The 22,444-nt window shown below is 42.5% G+C and overlaps 1 protein-coding gene across 2 annotated transcripts in view; it reads right to left on the bottom strand.

Annotated features, from left to right (window-relative positions):
- Positions 1 to 22,444, bottom strand: part of TRIM33 (tripartite motif containing 33) — a 125,050-nt gene that overhangs the window by 58,207 nt on the left and 44,399 nt on the right. For both annotated transcript variants that reach the window (XM_045546874.1, XM_045546873.1), the window contains exons 2-4: positions 11,536 to 11,654; positions 10,964 to 11,108; positions 10,664 to 10,796 (exon numbers count right to left, since the gene is read on the bottom strand). In XM_045546874.1, coding sequence (XP_045402830.1) covers positions 10,664 to 10,796; positions 10,964 to 11,108; positions 11,536 to 11,654 — 397 coding nt within the window. The remainder of the gene's footprint in view (positions 1 to 10,663; positions 10,797 to 10,963; positions 11,109 to 11,535; positions 11,655 to 22,444) is intronic.

The raw sequence follows: 22,444 nt of genomic DNA on the forward strand, positions 1-22,444 counted from the left end.
AAACTAAAACAATGTGGTCTTCTGGTAGCCAACTAAATAGAATGTATTAAGGGAATGATCAAACACACCAAATATTGCTCATACATAAAGTATTAAGATGATGACGGAGAAATAACCTCCATCAATAATGCAGTGGTTATTTATGACCTTGAAATGAACAATGTTGGTAGGATGCTGATAGTCAAAAGTGTATATTTAAGAGAGAAGGGGACAGGAGAAACTGACCATGATTATAACCAGTCCTTCCAAAAAGTTTTGCCATAAAGAACAGGGACTGCTCTGCTGGTAAGGAAAGTGGGCTAATGAGGACTTGTGTTTTCTTTCATTTTTTAAAAATGGAAGAAAAATAAAATATTGAAATACTGATAGGAATAAATTGTTAGCAAATGAAAAACTGACAATTTGGCAGACACAATAGCAAATTATGCAAGCAATTCTTGTCTACATGAGAAAGGGTAAAATCCAGCTTTTTATAGGAGGAGAGTTCAACTAAGATAACAGACAAAAATGTGGGTGCAGGTGCTTTGGTAGAGAAGTAGATGTGATAGAAGGAGTCTGTAGAAGTTCTCGTTTGATTACTTCAATTTTCTCAATGAAGTAGGAAGCAATGCCAATATCTGGGAGTGAAGATGAAGGATGAAATAGTCAACATTTAAGAGAGGAAGAAAAGGTGTGAATGCACAATATAATTTTCAAACATTAAGGGTCTCCTTGAGGGAAGTGGTTGTGAATTGAGAATGAGACCAGTATGACATATCATTATGGCATAATGTGTTTTTCTCCTGCCATGTTTAGTTGGATAAACGAAGCATGGTAGGAGGGAAGTTGGGTTTAATCAGGATCGTGGTTTTGCCAAGCAAGTTCAAAAAGTGGGATAAGGGAGTCAAAGCTAAATGCAAGGGAGTGATTAAAATGATTAGCCATGACATAAAACTTGGAAAGGGTTAAGTGGGAACACAAAGGGATGAGGTAAAGTGAAAGGGTAGTAGGATCAATGGATTAAAATAAAAATCACTGTGTGGTTGAATAATTGTTGAAGTCTGGTACCAAGCAGAATGAGCTGGAATGATAGGAGATGTGGTCACAGAGAGGAATGCTTAAAATAGAACACAATTATTAGAAATGACAAGGTCTAGTATATGATCATGTGTGTGAGTGGCTGTGGCATGTAAAGGACAAGAATGTTGGAAAGGAATTCAAAGAACACAAAGACTAGGGTGTGTGAAGGATCAAATCTATGTATATTAAATTGCTAGGAATTAAGATAATAGTAGCATTCCACAGTTTACCATTGAGTTGGGAACTAAAATCTCTGAGAGATAAAAGGGAATGAATGACCCGAGGATTTTTAGATGACAGCAGCAATGACGGGTTACAGGTGATGACATGAAATTAAAATCTGGAGTCTTTTAGAGAGGAAAGAGGAAGAATGGACTAAAAAACACATCATTCTCTTCTCTTCTCGGTAAAGAGAGGACCTACCTCATACCTCCAGGCCAAGGAATACATGAGATGTGAAAGACAAAACTGTTACCAGTTAAGACAGCTACAGGGGAAGCAGTATCCATTATAGCAAAGGTGGCACAGAAAAGGATAAAAGGGAGCGAGGGTTGAGGATACAGAGATTCTGATGACGAACCATGAATTCCAGAGAACAAAGTGGCAGAGAGGGACAGAATCAGGCAATAGACACCCTTATGGGAATTAAAGTATGACAGATGAGGGGACACCTGGGAGTGTGAAACTTTCTTGGGTAACAGATAAATAAGGATAAAGGACATAATAATATTAATCCTAGTAGATTAAAGGCCGATAACAATGGAGAGGCTGAAAACAGTGGTGGTAACAAAAAAAAAAAAAAAAAAAAAGGATGGAGTTTGGGTCTTCCTCTTGTCAATGGAACAGAAATTCTAGTTCTAGCTAGTCAACCCCATCTTCACTCCAGATGAGGACTGAAGAGTTAGAAGAGTGTAGTCTTAAAAATGACCATTAATTTCAGGAGAAACAAACTCTCTCCAAATGTGTAGGTTCCATCTTTGCCCCATGCTGACAATCTCTAATGTTTCCCATTAACTATCACGTATCAAACTTGTCAACATTATTTTTCAAATGACCCAATATAACAAAATTTAATAGACATGGTTCCTTTTTTTCCTGAAGACCTCCTTCACAGAGTCCTCAGTTTTCACGCTTCAGTCTAAACTAGCTACTGCATAGCTATCATTCTGGGCAATCCCTTATCTTCTGCTTTCTTGGTTTAATAACTTATTTGGTGGATCACATTCTCTAATAGCTTTCCAGAAAGAAGTGCACAGTTTCCAAAGTTTCTGAATCCTTGCATGCTGAAAAATGTCTACATCTTACCCTCATGTTGACTTATAGTTTAGCTATAGAATTCTAGGTTGAAAATCTTTTCCCCTCACCTCCCAATTTTTGAAGTCAGTGTTGCACTATCTTCTAGTTCCTAGCATTGCTATTTTGAAAGATCCCATTTTGATTGCCATTTCACTGCTGGTCACCTAATCCTAATCTTTCGAAATTTTGTTCATCTTAATTTTAATCCATTGGGCACTATCATTTATGATGCCATATAGGTCTTTTTTTTTTTTTACTACAATTGTTCTGGGCAATAAATGGAACATTTCATCCTGGTTATAAAACATCATAAACAAGAAAGATATAGCCACAGATCTTCATAAAATCTTACTGCTATTTAATTCAAAGCTAATGTTTTTAAATCTCTACTAAATAGATGATTTGTCTAAGAAAATATAAATTATCACAATTATATAATTGACTCAAGAAGAGATGGGAAACCTGACTCTCCCATCAATAAGCACACAAGAAATTGAGACTCTTAAAGAACCAGCCCTTAAAGGCCTTAAGTCCAGATAGAAGAAGCGGGTAGGGGAAAAAGGATGGAAAAGAAAATATAAGATAACGCACACAAGTGAGCTAGTTTTAAGGTTAAATGGCTCTCCTAACACATAAGGAGGGTGTTCTACACCTCTAAGAAGTTGCATGTACAAAAGCAAGAGAAGTTTAGAACTTGGGGGATGGGTGGGTCACTGTTGCTAGAGTGCAAGTGGAAGATAACAGATGGTGTAGTAAAGAATTTAACCCTGCCCAAAGAGAGGTCTACCCTTTGCCTTCAGTTCCTGACAAGTAATCTCTAAGCCCCTGAAATGTCCTGCCTGATACAAATATCTTCGTTTACCTGGAGACCTTCAGTCAAGCCAGACAGTCTATGCTAACAATATAATTTACAGTGGGAGCTTTGTATCACAGTATCCCAATCTCAGGAAGGTCTGCCCTAGAGAACTGAGGTCTGCCATGTGGGGCAATGAACCATGTCTACATGACAGAGCCCCAGTAAAAATTCTGGACACCAAGGCTTAGGTGAGCTTCTGTAGTTGGAATAGTCTATGTATTTTGTCACAAATCACTGCCAGGAGGAATTAATGATGTCCATGACTTACTCCACTGGGAGAAGACAACTGGAAGCACCACATTTGGAACTCTCCTGGACTCTGCCCTGTGTATCTTTTCCTTGGATGATTTTAATCTGTATTCTTTTGCTGTAATAAACATAACTGTGACTAAAATAGCTTTGAGTTCTGTGAATTCTAGCTAATTATCAAACCTGAATGTAGTCTTAGGGAATAGTGATCTTACAACTGGTGTCAGAAGTTAAGAGGGGTTTCATGGGTTGTTCTCTAATTTTATAGTTGGCATCAGAAGCAGGATTGCTAGAATGACCCTGACTTACAGAAATATGTGGTTTGGGAAAAGGAAAGATGGAGCAGTAGGAATTGATAAAACTTTAATTCCTGGATGGCTACCTAGTCACTCATGTTATAGAACTGCAGCTGTAGTTGTCAGAAGTAAAGTTACTGATGTAATTTAGAAATGGTGAATCCAATTCCCGAGGAGTTGAACTGCCAGATAAATAAGGAAATGCGACTAATAAGAAAAAGTTAATTAAATAATCCTTTCGTTGTTATTGTCTGTAAGAGCTAAAATGAAAATACAAGAGAGCATTGAGACAGATCCTGACACTAAGCCAAGCTGAGCCAGTCTGAGCTATAGCCACTAGTCTCAGGGTCACTCCAAAATGAAAACTTATGCTGGGACGTTAGCACCTCTACAATCTCTAGTCACAAGAAGGTAGTGTAGGTGAGGGAAAGACAAAACCAAGAAACTACTAAAACCAGGGAGTAGAGTACAAAGAAATTATCTCATTTTTTGGATCAATATTGTCAGTTTCCTAAAGAAAAACTTTTACCAAAATGGATTATGAGAGTGATTAATTGAGAGGCACAGTATCTTTAACTTTGAACACTGAAGAACTGGAAGACTATGTTGGGTTGATGCAAGATCCACAGCTCACTACAGAATAACCACAGATGGCTATACATGATCCAGATACACAAGCAGCTATACCCTAGGGCACAGCTAGCCTGGTGGATTGGATAAAAGCCACTGTAAAGTGTATTTACCCTAAAAAGGCCAACTGTCCTCCTCCTCCTATGAATGCCAAATGAAAATCCCCAGAATAAATAAGTGATATGCTTTTTATGCAAGCCTTGCTGGACTGGCATTATGATGACAGGATAGTCATGTACCGAGTATGCTGTTCACAGTATATGATAAATACCGTGCTTTAGGGGGCCCCTTTTGTAAGGGCATGCCATGTAACCTTACTGCTACAAAATCTAGCAACAATCCAAGGAGGCTTATCAGATTTATTGTCTTAGCTTCTCTTTACAGGTCTTAACAGATGCTAAGAAAATTAGACTGATTCATAAGAAATTAGGGAAAGACAAAGGGGAGAGGCCAAGGGATTTATCCCAGCAAGATGGAAATCTTTAGATGGTTATTTAAAAACGTGATTAATAAAGCGTACATTGATGGGGTTGAAACAAAAGTTTTAATACAGCACTACACATAGTGCAGGGGATTAGGTAGAATAATAGGAACCTCTGCTAATCCTCAATATTAAAGGCCCCTAAACTAACTTTGGTATATTTTACCTAAGTTTGGAAAAATTTAAAAAGCTGAATGGCAAAGATGACAATGAGAAACCTGCCTCAAATTGCCTTGGGCAATTTTCTGGCAGATTAATTAATCAAGATGAACACAGATGGAGAAGCCAGGGTCTTCTAGCTCAACCCCTATACTGGGAAACCAAGGCAATATACATGTGTGGAAAAAAAAATCTAGGGGGTAGATAAAAGACATTTCTGGAACTCTTTGACACTCAAGGCACTATCATTCCAAAACCTCTTGAAGTCCTAACAGCTGTCAAGTTAGACTGGGAGGAGGCAGCGGCTGATAGGACTAAAGTGAAGGTTTAGATTAAAATCGGAGTGTCCTGGCAGACTTTATGTGCAGTGGTTATGTCTCCTTTACCTGAATGTATTACTGAGATAGATCTAATATCTCACTGGTGAACACTTCACTTGCCTAGTATCATAAAACAAAAGACATGTAAGTTCACCTTAAGGCCAATCTCAACTGGACATGCTAAATGGGAACCATGAGAACTGCCCAAGCCCACAAAGGTTGTTAATCTGGCACAGTGTAAAATAGCTGGTAGACAAAAAGATATTTTAATGAAAAATTAGAAGCTGGAGTCCTGGTGCCAATGAATTCTCCATACAATAACACTGTGTGGCCTGTGAAAAAAGTGGATGGCTCAGGAAGACTAACAGTTGGTTATTAAGGTTTGAATAAAGCAGTGCCACCATAGCATCAGCAGTCCCTAATATTGTCTCAACATTACAAAAAATAAATAGCAAGCTAAAGGAGAGTGTACTCAGTGATTGATCTTGCAGATGTTTTTTTTTCTGTATCCATCTAAACAGCCAAACACAATTTGCCTTCAAGTGGAAGGGATCCCAATTTACATTTACTATATAGCCACAGTTATTTCAGTTTATCACCTTATTGTCATAATTTGGTTAGAGAAGGTTCAGACCTGATTCTGGGTAGTAATATACTAAACTGATAATATCATGATTATATCAGAAACTGAAGACCAAGATAAATGCAATGGTGACAAACATGACCAACATGAGCTGGTTGATAAATTAAAGGTCTAACGGCCTGCCCAAATGGTGAAATTCTTAAGAATAACCTGAATAGGAGCCACTTATGACATTTTATTTATTTTATTTTATTTTATTTTTTGAGACAGAGTGTCGCTTTGTTGCCCGTGCTAGAGTGAGTGCCGTGGCGTCAGCCTAGCTCACAGCAACCTCAAACTCCTGGGCTCAAGCGATCCTACTGCCTCAGCCTCCCCAGTAGCTGGGACTACAGGCATGTGCCACCATGCCCGGCTAATTTTTTTTTTTTTATATATATTTTAGTTGGCCAGATAATTTCTTTCTATTTTTAGTAGAGACGGGGTCTCACTCTTGCTCAGGCTAGTCTCGAACTCCTGACCTTGAGCGATCCACCCGCCTCGGCCTCCCAGAGTGCTAGGATTACAGGCGTGAGCCACCGCACCCGGCCTGACTTACGACATTTTAAACATGAAGAAAAATATACTGCTGTTCCCACCTACCCCAAACAAGAAGCCTAGTGTTTGGCTGGCATATTTGAATTTTGAAGGCCACATATTCCAAATCTGGAAATATTACCTTTCAATAAAACTACCCAAAAGAAGGTCATAATTGAATGGGGCCTGAACAAAGACAGGCTGTATCTGAATTGCAAAAGGTAGTCTCTCATTACTTTTGGGCCCCTATGATCCATACTCAGACGTGATTTTTGTAAGTGTCAGCAATACACACTTACGCAGACTGGAGCAACCACTGGGATTTTGGACCAGAAAATTTCTGGATGCCACAGTATAATGTAAACATCTGAGAAAAAAATTAGCTGCTATTGGGCATTGAGACTGACTCTATGAATGAAGGATATAAAATAATCCTGAAATCTGAAATACCCATATGTGGTAATAGAGAAACACTAATAAGGAAGGCAATGTCCAGAAAAGTTCCCTATAAAAAGGAAATAGTTTGTGCAGGAACACATAACCAGGGAATATAGGGGTGGCTCCTTATACTTATAAGCAGGTAGCCTCTTTTCCCCTAAGGGTGACTCTGGAACCACCTGAGGAAAAGCTGGATACTGTGAATACATGGGTGCTATGCTATAAACAGGTAATAATCAACAAAGAGTTGCTTGGGTTATGGACAGCAGTTCCAAGGTGAATGAACAGCACCCTGTTTGGAAGGCCAGCACTGTGACTGAAGGAGGTGAAGAAAAAAAAAAAAAAAAAAAAGCTCAGTGGGCATGCCATTTTCCCATACACTGGGGTTTTTACTGAACTCTGTAGTTGGTGTCTGAAGTGAAGGTGGTCTTATGGACTGTTTCACAACTTTGAACAGATAAAGAGAAAGGCACTGGTAAAATTCAATAATGTATGCTATACTGAACACTTGAACTTGACTGTGGTGGACCACTGTTGAGTATATTTTTTTAATGGTGGCAACTATACTTAGGCAAAATAACCCTGGCAGTAATGTGGACATAATGAATTTGACATTGCAAACCTCAATGCAGAGAAAACAGTTGTAAATGTGTTGTAGTAATGGGAACCTGGGCTTTTAAGTCCAATGACATGGGTTCTGCAGCAGTCCATCCAGGGAAAATAAAATGGCAACGTGAACCAAAGAGAAAGGATGTGTGATATTTTGATATATATTTGTTTTGGTCTTTGTCACCATTCCTGCCTCACACCTCCTAAAACCCTCAGAATTTCGGAAGTGATAAGTGTCTTTTGTATCCTAATGAAATGATGAATGGGGGAGGGGTCAAGAGCCTCATGGATTTTGGTTGTCAGGGAAACCAACCAGGTGATCAGACGGTTGGAATTTTCAACCCTACTCCCAACAAAACTAAGAGGAGGAGACAGGGTCTGAAAGATTGAGCCTATCACAAATGGCCAATGATTTAATCAATCGTGCCTACCTAATGGACTGCCATAAAAAACCAAAAGGGTGGGGTTTAGAGAGCTGCCACGTTGCTGAACACATAGAAGGTAATGTGCCCAACCAGAGGGGGCATGGAAGCTCCCACTTCCCTTCCCCCATATTTTATCCTACGTATCTCTTCATCTGGCTGTTCATTTGTATTCTTTAATACAGTGTTAAATAAAAGCTATAGAGGGCCATTGTTTCAGACTAAGCTCCTACACTAAGCCCCAACAAACCAGACTAAAAATCAAAATGGAGTCACTCATGTTGAGGTCACCAAACTGAAACTGAGTTGCTATCTGACCTTCCAAGAAACCAAGAGAGAGATAATAACAGGCTAATTTCCCAAAGAGGCCAGTTTCAATGCTAATCCCTGTGTCTTTAATCTTTACAACAAGAGGTAACCTGAAGTAACCTGATATTAATCAATCAGTTACTTCTCTACTGTTCCTGCCTTGCATGCAAGGAAAGTTAACTTTGAAATTACCAACCCACTTTTTGTTATTTCTGCTTTCTTTAGCCCTTCTCTGTCTGTAAAACCAAACTACTCTGCCTGGTTCACTGGAACACTTATTTTACTATATGGAATGAGGTGTTGCCCAATTCTAGAATCCTAAATAAAGCCAATTAAGATCCTCAAACTAAATTGATGTAATTTTGCCTTTTGACAATATCCTTTGTAATAGATTGGCAGTAGTAAATTAAGTGCTTCCCTGAGTTCTGTGAGCCATTCTAGCAAATGATCAAACTCAAGGAATGGGTTGTGGGAACTCCTGATTCATAGCCAGTCAGTCAGAAGTACCAGAGGCTGGGACTTACGACTGGCATCTGAAGTGGAAGGGCAGTCTGCAGGACTGAGCTCTTAACTTGTGGGATCTGACTCTTAACTCCAGGTAGACAGTGTCAGAACTGAACTGAATTCAATTTCAAGATACTCAGCTTATGTCAGAGAATTGGTCGATAGGGAGGTGAAATGGTCACACAAACAGTCACAGTAGTGTTCTGTATTGAGTGAATACAGGAGGAAAAAATTTGTTTTTTCCTATATTCATGAGGACACATATAAGAGATAATTAGGACTTAGATAATCTAACTAGTAATGTAAAATGGTGAAAGAAAGGAAAACGATCATGGTTTAACTTTGAGGAGGCAAAGGAAGTTGAAGTTGTTCTCATATGGGGAAAAAAGTATGCCATCTTCCTTTTCTTTCTGCCTCTCACATCAACTTAAAAAGCTATAAGAAATCTAATGTTCAAAAAAGATCTGGCTACAGCTGTTACAAAGGTAACTGAATGTCTTAACTGAGACTATTAGACATAATCAACGGTTAAAATTTGGTCCTGAGGTAAATGCATACACAAGACTGGTCGCTTCAGGTAAATTTACAGCCAAGTTGCACGTAAAGACAAGACATTTATGAACAAATTAAGGGTACAAAAATTTAATACATGTTTTGTAAAATAGGGAGAGGTGCCTTGAAAAACAAAAAGCATTACCTTTATATGGTCAAGTTTGAGATAGTCTGTATACTGTATTCTATATACCATGAGAGAAAATAAGCAAATGGGTTAAGAAGAGATCTGGAGTCTGACCGCCTGTGTTCAAATACTGGCTGTATCACTTACTATGAGACCTTGTACAGATTATCAAAGCCTTCTGTGAGTAGGCTGCCTCACCTTTAAAACAGTCGTAATACCAGTACCTAAACCTCATGGATAGTATGAATTAAATGAACAATCAACATTCAGAAAAGTCCTTGGCACAAAGTGGATGCAATAATTGTTAGCAATTAGGATTACTGTACCCCCTCTTTAAGAAGATTCTAATGTACTTCAATAAATTCTGATGAATGAAAAACTCTTAAGATATCATACAGTTGAGAAATATATTTAAGTATGGTTAACCCAACTTCTCCTACTCTTTTTTGGCAATAGGTTAATAAAGCCTATTTCCACCCAACCACAAAAACTGTTTTTGAAAAACACTTAAGAAAATCCTGGACTGTGGGTAGGCTAGACCATTTTACTTGTAATAAATAGATAGTAACATGGAAGCTGGGGAAATTCACTGGGAGATTTTGTTATACACCTGACTAGAAATTTCAGTAGAGTTCCAAAACAATTCAGATGAAACAGATCCGTGGTAGATGAATACTATTGAATTCTAGGGGTAAAACACGGTTAAAATACAAAGCTATGCATTAAAGAGTTAGTAATCATGCTTACTTAACTGTTTATAAATCCCTAGTTTTTCTGCAAATTATACATCTAACATGAAATCAGTATATTTATGCTTTGATGTTAAAATGAATATCACACCCACACCCATGAGAATACTGCCTTTTCAGATTATAGCCCATAGCCTAAATACCAGATTACACTTGGAAAAAGCTTATTTGAACCACAGGAATAGCAAACAAAAAATAATACAACTCCATTCTTAAGAACCTAAACCCACATGATACATCTTTAACAAATATTCATAAGACAATTAGATATGAATGTGGAACCCATTAAATAATTTATCGAAACATATATTGCTTCAAGAAATAAAATATATAAAATTTAGATTTAAAATCTTAAGAGACAAAATTATGGGATCAATATTTGCTTTAAGAAGAATAATTTTACAAGCACTTTTTTATAATATTTCTTGGTAAGCAATTATGACTTCTGTACCTATGTTCTTTGTGTTCCAATAGCTGACAGTCTCTACATGTCAGTCTATCACATGTTTCACAGAAAAGTTTCAACTGTTCTTGTTTGTGTACAGGGCAGAAAACAGGGCGCTGACCAGATGCTCCAACAGACTCTGTAGCAAAATAAAACAAATATTTTTTAACTAAACATAAAATTTTTGTCTAATTTTCTAAATGCTTATTGATGTTGGTATCCAAAGCTTATAAAGAATAAGTAGAAAATGCTATAGAGGCAAAAGACAGACGTTAATTGTAATCATTAAAACAGCAGCTATCTTACCTGAGACATCTTCTTTCTTCCTGATCAAGTGATCTTTAGTGAATTTTACTCTTTGATGTGCTTCGATACATGTCTTACATAGCCACTCTCCACATTCTACACAAAAGCCAACAGCACTTGCATTGTCTTCACAACTAGTACATACCTAAAAGAGGAAATAAATACTAATGCACATTAAATTTATAAAATATATATATATACACACACAAAACAAAAAGGTAAGAACCTTCTAACTTGATCTCAAACATACTGGCTAATTCAATGTATATAGAATAAAATTATTGTTATCCATTTATCTTCAACAAAATCCTTTTCCTTACAGATCAAACAATCAGCTAGGTAAAAATCTAAGGCTCAGACCACAGTCTACGCAAATTTGACTTTTTAAGTAGTGACTTTAGTCTCTTTTAACCAAGTTTGAGAGTATAGAAGAAAACTATCTTTAATTTACAATTTGAAAAGATGAAACTACAGCAAACTACCCTAAATTACATAATTATCCAAATATGTTTTTCTTATAATGTACATTTTGATACCAAGATAGGAATATAAGGAAAAATTGAGACGCATACCTGTTCTGATTTTTCATCAGAACTGCTAGGAGCTTCAGATGTATCTTTCACAAAATAATTATCCACAAGGTCTATCTGTCTGCACTCTTGGCGGCATACTGGGCATCGTATTACACCAACTACAACACAAAATGACAACATTAAAAAATTTTCTTCAGGAAGAAAATAAGGAAATTGTGTATGCCTATATGGAAACATTCATTCGTCACTGACAAGAGCAAAGAAATGAGTATGAAGAGCTGAGTAAAATAACCCATTGACCTATTTCATTGGGGTAAAAATTATACCCTATTTAGGAAATAAAAATAAGCATTAATATCCACCCCCTAAAAGTGCTTTTTTATTACAATGTGGTTGGCTGAATAATGGCCCCAAAAGAAATCCAGGTTCCAATCTTTGGAAACTATGAAAGATACTTAACATGGCAAAAGGGACTTTGCAGATGTGACTAAATTAAGGCTCTTGATGGAAGGTACTTCCAGATTATCCAACAGGCCCTAAATGTAATCAAGTGGCTTTATGAGAGGGGGACAGAGAAAAATAAGACAGAAAAGTGGAAGGCAATTAACAAAAGAAGCAGAGATTGGAGTGATGCATTCTAAGGACAAAGGAAGGAGCTACAAGCCAACAAAGACAGCAAACAACTAGAAAATGAAAGAAACAAGGAAACAGATTCTCTCCCAGTGCCTCCAAAAGGAATCAGTCCTACCTACACTTTGACTTTAGCCCAGCAAAACTGATATCAAATTTCTAGCTTCAAGAACAGTAAGAGAACAAGATGCATGCTGTTTTAAGCCACCAAGTTTGTGGCAATTTTGTTACAGCAGCAACTGAAAACTAACACAGAGGCTATTATCTTACAAATTTCGACTTGGTTCAGAGATACTTGAATTTATGCTAATGTGGGAAGAAAGATTATCTGTGCCTTCACCTGCTAGTGTTCTAGCATCTATCAGAATGGATAAATTGTTGAGGCAACATGGAAACTAATCTTAAGAATTAAAAAATAGCACCAGAGTCAATATAACAAACTACTATGTGTCAGCTACAGAACTGAGGATATAGCCTAAATGACACGATCCTTGCCTTCGAAACGGGTTCTAGACTAGTATATAATTTTTACAGTTTATAATGTGCACGACTACAGGAAGCACCAAAGACTGGGATATAAATAGAGTCCCCAAGAGTTGTGTACTACATAAACTGTAGTGCCATATAGTCGTTCTTACAGAAAATCAAAACATAAATAAAACATGTCATTGTAAAAGTAGGAATATCAGAGTCTCCCAAGAGGTGTGTATATATATCGTTAAAACAAATTCAAATATATAATTTATTTATTTATTTACTTATTTAGAGACAGGGTCTCACTCTGTTGCCCAGGCTGAAAGGCAGTGGCACGATCATAGCCCACTATAACCTTAAACTCCCGGGCTTAAGCGATCCTCCTGCCTCAGCCTCCTCAGTAGCTACAACTATAGGTGCACACAATCACATCTGGCTGATTTTTATTATTTTGTAGAGACAGGGTCTCACTAAGTTTCCCAGGCTGGTCTTGAACTCCTGAGGTCAAGCAATCCTCCCGCCTAGGCCTCACAAAATGCTGGGACTACAGGTGTAAGCCACCATGCCCAGTCCTCAAATATATAATTATATATTTCAAAACACTGTTTTATATAGTACATTTCATGAATTTTATGAAAAAAATTGTATGAAAATAAATACAAAGACCTTGCTCAAAGGAAATACACAAGAACAATTTTTCAAACCAAAGGAAGACAGCACAATGAAGTTCAAGCTCAGCCTAGGAAACATAGTAAGACTCCATCTATTAAAAAAACAAAAACAAAGAAGAAGAAGAAAGAAGGAAGAAGAAGAAGAGAGAGAGAGAAGAAGAGAGAAGAGGAGGAGGAAGAGGAGCAGGAGGAGGAGGAGGAAGAAGAAGAAAGAAGAGGAGAGAGACAAAGCAGAGGGGGCAGAGGAAGTGGAGGAGGGGGAGAAGGAGAGGGAGAAGGGGAGGAAAAAGAAGGAAGGAGAAAGAAGGAGAAATCGCCTGTAATCCTAGCACTCTGGGAGGCTGAGGCAGGAGGATTGCTTGAGCTCAGGAGTTCAAGATCAGCCTGAGCAAGAGCAAGACCTGTCTCTACTAAAAATAAATAAATAAAAATTAAAAAAAAAAAAGAAAGAAGAACAAATACCACCACCACCACAATCACTCTTATTACCATCACACAGAGGATGAGGGGGAAAAAAAACAAAGAACATTAATGTTTTCACATCTAAAGAGTCATGAATTTAGAACCTTTCAAGAAACACAGTATAATATAAAACGACAAAGATATGGGAGCAACTAACTCTTCTTAGAATGAATCGGGTCAATTTTCACTAAAGACATGACACTTAAACAGGATATTGAAGAATGAACATACATTTAGTAGTATGCATGAAAGGGTTTACTTGGCAGGCCTGGGTTGCTCAAACTCTGCACATTCCTAAGAAGATGTGTCTTTGGGACAGGCCCTTGAGAGACTCCTGCGAGAGGACCTCTGAATCCATGGACTATTCTGCCTGATAAAAGTGGTTTTGTATGCCTGAGGCTGTGGGCCATCTGTATTTAGTCTGGGTGGACTGGAGTACAAGCAGCTAATATCAGTCCTGCGGGGGCTGCATGCAAATGAGACTGATCCCCCACTAAAAACTCTAAACACCAAGGCTTAGGTGAGATTCCTTGCTTGGCAATACCCCTGTGTAATTGGTCCCACGCTGTTGCTGGGGTAATTAAGCACATGCCTGTTCAACTACACTGGAAGGGGACAACTGGAAACTTGCACCTGCTTCCTCTTCAACTTCACACCATGCATGTTTTCTTCTTGCTGATTTTAATCTGCATCCTTTCACTGTAATAAAACACAACCCTGATATAACAGATTTTCTCAGTACCATGAGTCCTGTTAGTGGATCATTGTTCCTGAGGCTGACCTTGGGGAACTCCAACTCAACTAAGAAAGAAGGAAACTGAGAATACAATGTGCAAAGTTTACTAATTAAAACAATAGGAGGCTATAAAGGATAGCAGAAAATATTTATATATACATATAATTACATCTACATAAAACACTGCAAAAGTTAATGAGAAATGTGCCACGTCTAAATGAAAGAGTATTTTTGACGAAGGACACAAAAGATGAAGAGACATTCTATGTTCTAAGCAAGAAGATTCATTATAAAAGTATCCATTATATCTGTGTAAATAAATGATTCCATGCAGTCCCATTAGGTGTTACATATTTTGAAACTCAACAAGCTGATTCTCAGGTTTTTATACATGTTGAATTCAATCTAGCAGGTTGACATTGTTATGGCAAGTGTTATAGCGAGTGGTCCCGAGCACAAACCAAGCGGCCACGGAAAGTCGGAGAATCAACATTTATTCACCAGCGGGCTCAGAGGGGTCTCGCCACCAAATTCTGAGCACCATCTACCCAATTTTTCCCATTTTTATTAAGTTGGGGTGATCCAAGGGGAGGGGTCTCAGGTGACTAATGCCTGCCGGGTAGTAAGTTTAGTGTTTGCACTAGGCAATAGGATTAGTGTTATGCTGATATGCCAGATGTTAGGTTAGTGATATGTTAACGTACTAGGTGTTAGGTTAGTGTCTTGCACCAGGTAATTAGGTTTAGTGTTATGCTGATGTGCTTGATGTTAGGTTAGTCATATGCTAATGTGGGTATTCCATGGGGGTGGGGGGTCTCAGGTTGCTGCTGTGCTAAGTAATAGTAATAGGGTTTTCCTTATCATTCCCCTCTTTGATGCCCTTATATGTCTTATCATAGGGCATCATTTCCCAGTGGGTGATAGCCTCGTAAGGCCTTTATGTGAGCTGTTGCTCTCCGGGCTACAGTTGTTTCTACAAATTTAATAACTGTGCTGAGTATGCAGGGGCCTACAGTGACAAGGAGAAGAATAGTTATTAGCGGCCCAGCCAGAGGTAGTAGCCATGAAGTCCATTGTCCCAAGTTGAAACCCCAAGTTCTAAAAATTAGCGGAGGGAATCCAAGTCCTAGCATAACAAGTCTCAGGGTAGGGTTTTTCTGCCATAGTTGTTAGGGCGAGTGCCCCAACCAGGAAGACTGTAGGGACTGAAGTAAGAGCAGACATCCTACAATGAGCCAATATATCGCAGTTAGAGATGCCCTCTGCAGTACAGTCCAATCTTCCAGAGCTACCGAGAAGAGTCTAATTCCCAGTAAAGTCACTACAGCCCCAGTGAAGGTCAGGGCCAGTGGTCTCATTTATTTCTGTTCAGTCGTGGGTGTGGCTGTCCTCGTTGGCAGACGGTTAAGCTGGATCTTCAGCGGGTTCCGCTGGTCTTGATGTGCAGTCCAGAGATCAGTTTCGTTGTCTGGTTCAGCCTTTTTCACCCGGGAGTGGTGGATCCACGGAGTGATACCTGCAACTTTAACAGCAGTGGGAGTAACTAGTATCACAGTGTGGGGACCCTTCCAGGTGGGCTCTAGGGGTATTTTTTTCCAGTCCTTTACCCAGACTAAATCCCCAGGTTGGTGAGGGTGGACAGGGAGACCCAGAGCGATAGGGTTTTTTTCTAGGACGGTGTGGTGGATATGGCACATAGTTTTGGCTAAGGCTTGGAGGTGTGTATTTACATCTAATTCCCCTAGTTGTCTGATGTCTCCCCTTAATCGCTTGATGAGTGGAGGAGGTCTACCAAATAGGATTTCAAAGGGTGAATATCCTGCGGGCCCCGGTGTGTACCTGACTCTGAATAGGCCTAGGCTTAGCATGTCTACCCAGGGTAATTGTGTTTCCTGACATAGCTTTGCTAGAGTGGTCTTGAGGGTCCGATTCATGCACTCTACTTTCCCTGAGCTCTGTGGCATGTAGGCTGCATGTAGTTTCCATTTGATTCCTAGTGCCTTGGTGAGGGTTTGCATGACCTCCGCAGTGAAGCTTGGTCCCTTGTCACTGCCAAATGAGAGTGGGAGACCATACTGGGGGATGATTTCTCTCAACAGAAACTTTGCCACCTCCCTAGCCTTTTCGGTCCGGGTAGGAACTGCCTCGACCCAGCCTGAGAAGGTGCATATCACTACCAGCAGGTATTTGCAGCCTCGACATGGTTTTACTTCTGTGAAATCAACTTCCACATCTTCGAACGGAGAGGTTCCAGTGTATTGAATTCCTAGGGTGGGTCTCAGCCTGACCGCTGCATTGTTTTTAGCACAGATCTGGCAGCTGGTACTGACTGCTGTTGCAATGGATGGAAGTTTGGCGATGTAGTAGTACTGGGTGAGTAGCTGCGTGAGGGCTGTTTTCCCCAAGTGAGTCAGGTTGTGATACCGAGAGACAATAGCGTATGCTAATTTGCTGGGGATAAATATGTTATGGTTTCGTAGGTGCCACCACCCGTCTGTGTCCTTCTTGGCCTGCTCCTGCTCTGCCCATTGGTTCTCTTCTGGAGTATATTTTGGTTTTTCAGGCCACTTGAGTGCCAACAAGATTTGGCACTGGGTCACAGTGTTGTCCTCTGAACATTCTCGGGTGGCTGGCTGCATTTTTGGCTGCTTGGTCTGCCGGGCGATTGCCAGTGGCAATTGGATCTGTGCCCTTTTGGTGCCCTTGACAGTGGATGACTGCAATTTCTTTTGGCTCCCAAACTGCCTCCAGCAGTTGGAGAATTTCATCCTTATTTTTTATCTCCTTTCCACCTGCAGTCAGCAGTCCCCTCTCCCTGTATACTGCCCCATGGATATGTATTGTGGCAAAGGCATATTTAGAGTCTGTGTATATGTTTACCTTTTTATCCCGGGCATGCTTGAGGGCTTAGATGAGGGCCCATAGCTCCACCCTTTGTGCCGACCACCCTTGGGGCAAAGGGGCTGACATGATGACCTCATCTACTGCGGTGACAGCGAAGCCCGCCAGTCGTTTCTCATTCTGGATAAAACTATTGCCATCTGTGTAGAGTTCTAAGTCTGGTGCTGGTAGAGGACTATCTTTCAGATCTCGTCGGCTGGCATAGACCTCCTCTACCGCCTCAGTGCAGTCATGGTCCGGGGGCCCTGGCTCACTAGGTAGGAGGGTGGCAGGATTCAGGGCCCACACAGTCTCCAGGGTGACCCGAGGATTTTGACACAGCAGTCCTTGGTACTGCGCTAACCGGCTGCTTGAGAGCCACCGGTGCCCTGAGGTGTTCATTAGAGATATCACTGTATCAGGGACTCGCACATGGAGGTTTTGTCCCAATGTGAGTTTGTCTGCTTCCTTGACTAGCAAGACGGTGCGCGGAGGCAAAGTGGCCAACCTGCCACTACTGGATCCAATTGTTTTGACAAGTAAGCCACTGGTCTCTGCCAGGGGTCCACAGTTTGAGTCAAAACCCCCAGAGCCACTTGTTTCTTCTCGTGTACAAACAGGTTAAAGTCTTTGGTGAGGTCCGGTAGCCCTAGTGCGGGGGCTCCTTTTAGTAAGTCTCTTATTTCCTGGAAGGCCCTTTCCTGACTCTTGGCCCATTCCAATTCTTTGTTTTCAGGCCTGCATAGTGCCTTGTACAGAGGCTTCGCCTTTAAGGAGAAACCTGGGATCCAGATACAGCAGAATCCTGCCGTGCCAAGGAACTCCCTGAGTTGTCTCCGTCTGGTCGGCCTGGGAATTGTACAGATGGTGTGCTTACGCTCATGTCCCAGTGTCCGGCTCCCCTGAGTGATGTCGAAACCGAAGTTCTTCACCTGTTGCCTGCAGATCTGTGCCTTTTTCCAGGAGACTTTATATCCTTTGCTAGTGAGCAGCTGGAGCAGGCACCAGGTTCCCCGTCAACAGTCTTCCCGGTTGGGCTCGCTAGAAGGAGGTCATCGACGTACTGTAGAAGTGTGCAGCGGGTTTCTTCTCACGGAACGGAGATGTGGTCAGTGACTAGAGCCTCGCTGAACAGAGTTGGTGAATTTTTAAATCCCTGAGGTAGTCGCGTCCAGGTGAGCTGGGTTTTCCATCCAGTCTGAGGATCCTCCCACTCAAAGGCGAACAGGGGCTGACTCTTCCGAGCGAGCCGCATGCAGAAGAAAGCATCCTTTAAGTCCAGGCAGGAGAACCAGGCAGCATCTGGAGGAATGAGGCCTAGGAGGGTGTATGGGTTTGGTACCACTGGGTGGAGAGTTACCGTGGCCTCATTAATCAATTGCAGGTCTTGGACGGGCCGGTATCCACTTCCATTGGGCTTTTTAACTGGCAGGAGGGGAGTGTTCCATGGGGATTGGCACTCCACCAAAATCCCCTCCCAATTAAGCCTATTGATGTGTTCCTGAATTCCCTCTCGAGCCTCCTTGGGGATGGGATACTGTCTCCTGGTTGGTTGGGTGCTCGGTTTCATCTCGATCACCAGGGGTGCGTGTTGGTGTGCAAGACCGGGAGGGTTGTCCTCTGCCCATACCGATGGAAAGTCCTGCCGGAAGTCAGGCAGGTTCTGTTCCTCTTCGGCCTCATCGTATAGCTTCCATTCCAATTCCCGAGACAGGGTGACCACCATTATGAGCATCTCTGGAGCACCGAGCATGAGGCTTGCGGTCCCTTCCAGGTGGAAGGTGATTTGGGCTTCCAGTTTGCTCAGGAGATCTCAACCTATGACGGGCACGGGGCAGTCTTGTATGTGCAGGAATTCATGTCTTACCTGGTGGCCGCCCATCTGGCATATTCGGGATTGGCAGAAGGGTCGAGCTACTCAAGCGTGAGTTCCAGTGGCTCCCACAATGGTGGTTTCCTGCTTTGTAAGTGGAGCCACAGGGGTTGTTACCACCGAATGTTCTGCCCCAGTGTCCACCATGAACTTTACTGGTCGGCCCCCCACTTCCATTATGACCATAGGTTCACAGGGGCCAAGAGTCAGGGAACCCGGTCGGTCCTATTCTGAGCCAACCCCAGTGAGATCGATGAGGTCCTGGGTCCCCGGCTCCTGCTGGAAACCCCTGAGCAGGTTCCTGTTTGGCCGTGGGTGGTTTTTTCTGTTGGGGCATTCATGCTTCCAGTGACCAAACTCCTTACAATAGGCACACTGGTCAGGCTTCAGGGTCCCTTGTCTCCTGGGTCCTCCTTCCCGTGGTGGGCCAGGTTTCTTGGCTGAGTCAGGTCATCCTAGGGCAGCGGCCAGGAGAGCAGCTTTCAGTTTCATTTTCTGGTCCTTCTCCCTCTGGGCGATCCGGTCTTGATTAACGTAGACCTTCTGGGCCACTTCCATCAGCTTTGTGATATTCATTCCTGCAAACCCGTCAAGTTTCTGGAGTTTCCGTCGGATGTCAGCATAGGACTGCCCAACAAATGCAGCATTCACCATCCGCTGATTTTCAGCCGCCTCTGGGTCAAAGAGTGTATAGACTCGGTAGGCCTCACAAAGGCGCTTCGTAGAATTCGTTCAGTGATTCCTTTGGCTTCTGGGTGATCAGAGCGACTTTGTTCATGTTGGTTGGTTTTCTGGCTCCCTCCCGGACCCCGTGGAGGAGAGCTTCCTGATACCTTCCGAGTGCCTCTTGTCCACTCAGGGAGTTCAAATCCCAGTCCGGGTTGGTCTCGGTGCTGCTCTCAGTGCCCACTGCTCCAGGTCCAAGATTCTTGCTGGAGCCTGGTCCTGGAGCCACCTCTGGGTCCCAGCTATAATCTGGCGTCGTTCTTCCATGTTAAAAAGGGTCAGAAGGAGCTGGCGGCAGTCTTCCCAACTGGGACAGTGGGTCTGAAAGATGGATTCTAGGAAGTCAATGAGGGCCTGAGGTTTTTCGGAGTAAGGTGGGGTGTGGTGCTTCCAGTTCAGAAGGTCAGTGGTGGAGAACGGCTGGTAGTACAGGACTGGCTGTCCTGGCTGAACGGACCCATTGTCTGTCACCTGCATCGGAACTCGCACCTCACGCAGGGGCATCTGGAGGGCTGAAGTTGGGGCCTGAGCTTACTGTAGCCGGCGGGTGATGGGAGTGTTAGCACCTGGTTGGTCTGGAACTGGCGGCAGGGAGACTGACGGGGGCAGGGTGTCTGGCGGATCTGGGGGCACTTCAGGAGGTGTCACCGTAGGGTTGTAGGGCGGCAGTGGTAGCTCCTCTTCAGGAGCTTCCTGATGGATGGGTTTGTACAGTTTGGAGTCTCTGGTCCTCTGGGCCACAAAAATCCTGCTCTGTCCCTTATTAGCACAGAACCAGACCCAAGGGGGCAGGGTCTGAGCAATCTCTAGCCATGAATCTATGTAAGGGAATTGGTCGGGGTGGCCGGGAGTCCTCCCGGTCACAACTTTCCAACCTGCTGGCACGGTGGGGAGGTCCAGAGTTCCTGCTGTAGGCCAGTCAACCCCAAATGCCGGCCATTCGTGTTCACAGAGGCCCCTAAGTCTGCTGGGACTCAGTGTGACTCCGTAATCTCCCGTGAAACCCTTCTTAAAGTTTTTTAACATGCATTTAAGGACTGTAGGCTTAGATTCTACACTACCCATGCTAGACCCTTGTACGGTGCCGCAATTTAACAGACAAAAGGTGGAGAAGGGGTTCTCTCAGGGATCCGCCTGGCTGCGTCCCTCTCAGGAACTTAGGCACATCTTGGCTAAGGTGTGCCTGTATAAACCCTGGGCCTGGTCACTCCTTTTAGGGGAGTGAATGCCGTATGCCGTACGACGCTGCCACAGAACCGCAGGTGAGGACCCACTCAGATTCCGTAGCCGTAGCCGTGGAACCACAAACAGTCACTCTTCACTGCGCCAGTCACTGAGACAGGCAGAGGTTACACATTCCCACCCCGGGAATTCCCTGCACTCAGGAGGTGATCAAGCTCCTCTTCCGTCGTTTGATGGGCCTGACTCGGACAGGTCCCAGGACTTTACCTGGTCCAATGCTTCCAGACCTGATTTGACTTGTCCTTCTCTCCGACGTGTCCGGGCAAGTTCGGGACCCCACGGCCGGGGAAGCTCCCGAGGAGCGAAGATATTCCCCAAAAAGGCGGTTGGCGCCGGTTCGCTTCTTCTTTTTTTTTTTTTTTTTTGAGACAAGAGTCTCACTGTGTTGCCCGGGCTAGAGTGAGTGCCGTGGCATCAGCCTAGCTCACAGCAACCTCAAACTCCTGGGCTTAAGCGATCCTACTGCCTCAGCCTCCCAAGTAGCTGGGACTACAGGCATGCGCCACCATGCCCAGCTAATTTTTTCTATATATATTTTTAGTTGGTCAGATAATTTTTATTTCTATTTTTAGTAGAGACGGGGTCTCGCTCAGGCTGGTCTCGAACTCCTGACCTCGAGCGATCCACCCACCTCGGCCTCCCAGAGGGCTAGGATTACAGGCATGAGCCACCTCACCCGGCTGCCGGTTCGCTTCTGTCGCTGAGGTCCCGCCGGTCGCTGCGCCCGTGCCTGAACCGGTGGCTTCAAGGGGCCCGGTCAGGGAACCAAAATGTTACAGCAAGTGTTATAGTGAGTGGTTCCGAGGACAAACTGAGCAGCACAGGGAGAGTCGGAGAATCAACGTTTATTCACCAGCGGGCTCAGAGGGGTCTCGCCACCAAATTCTGAGCACCATCTACCCAATTTTTCCCATTTTTATTAAGTTGGGGTGATCCAAGGGGAGGGGGTCTCAGGTGACTAATGCCTGCCGGGTAGTAAGTTTAGTGTTTGCACTAGGCAATAGGATTAGCGTTATGCTGATATGCCAGATGTTAGGTTAGTGATATGTTAACGTACTAGGTGTTAGGTTAGTGTCTTGCACCAGGTAATTAGGTTTAGTGTTATGCTGATGTGCTTGATGTTAGGTTAGTCATATGCTAATGTGGGTATTCCGTGAGGGGTGGGGGTCTCAGGTTGCTGCTGTGCTAAGTAATAGATGGGGGTTTTTCCTTATCAACATCACAGTTTGACAATACAAATTCATCTTTTTCTCA

The sequence above is a fragment of the Lemur catta genome, chromosome 3, assembly GCF_020740605.2.
Source record: "Lemur catta isolate mLemCat1 chromosome 3, mLemCat1.pri, whole genome shotgun sequence".
Taxonomy (NCBI): Eukaryota; Metazoa; Chordata; class Mammalia; order Primates; family Lemuridae; genus Lemur; species Lemur catta.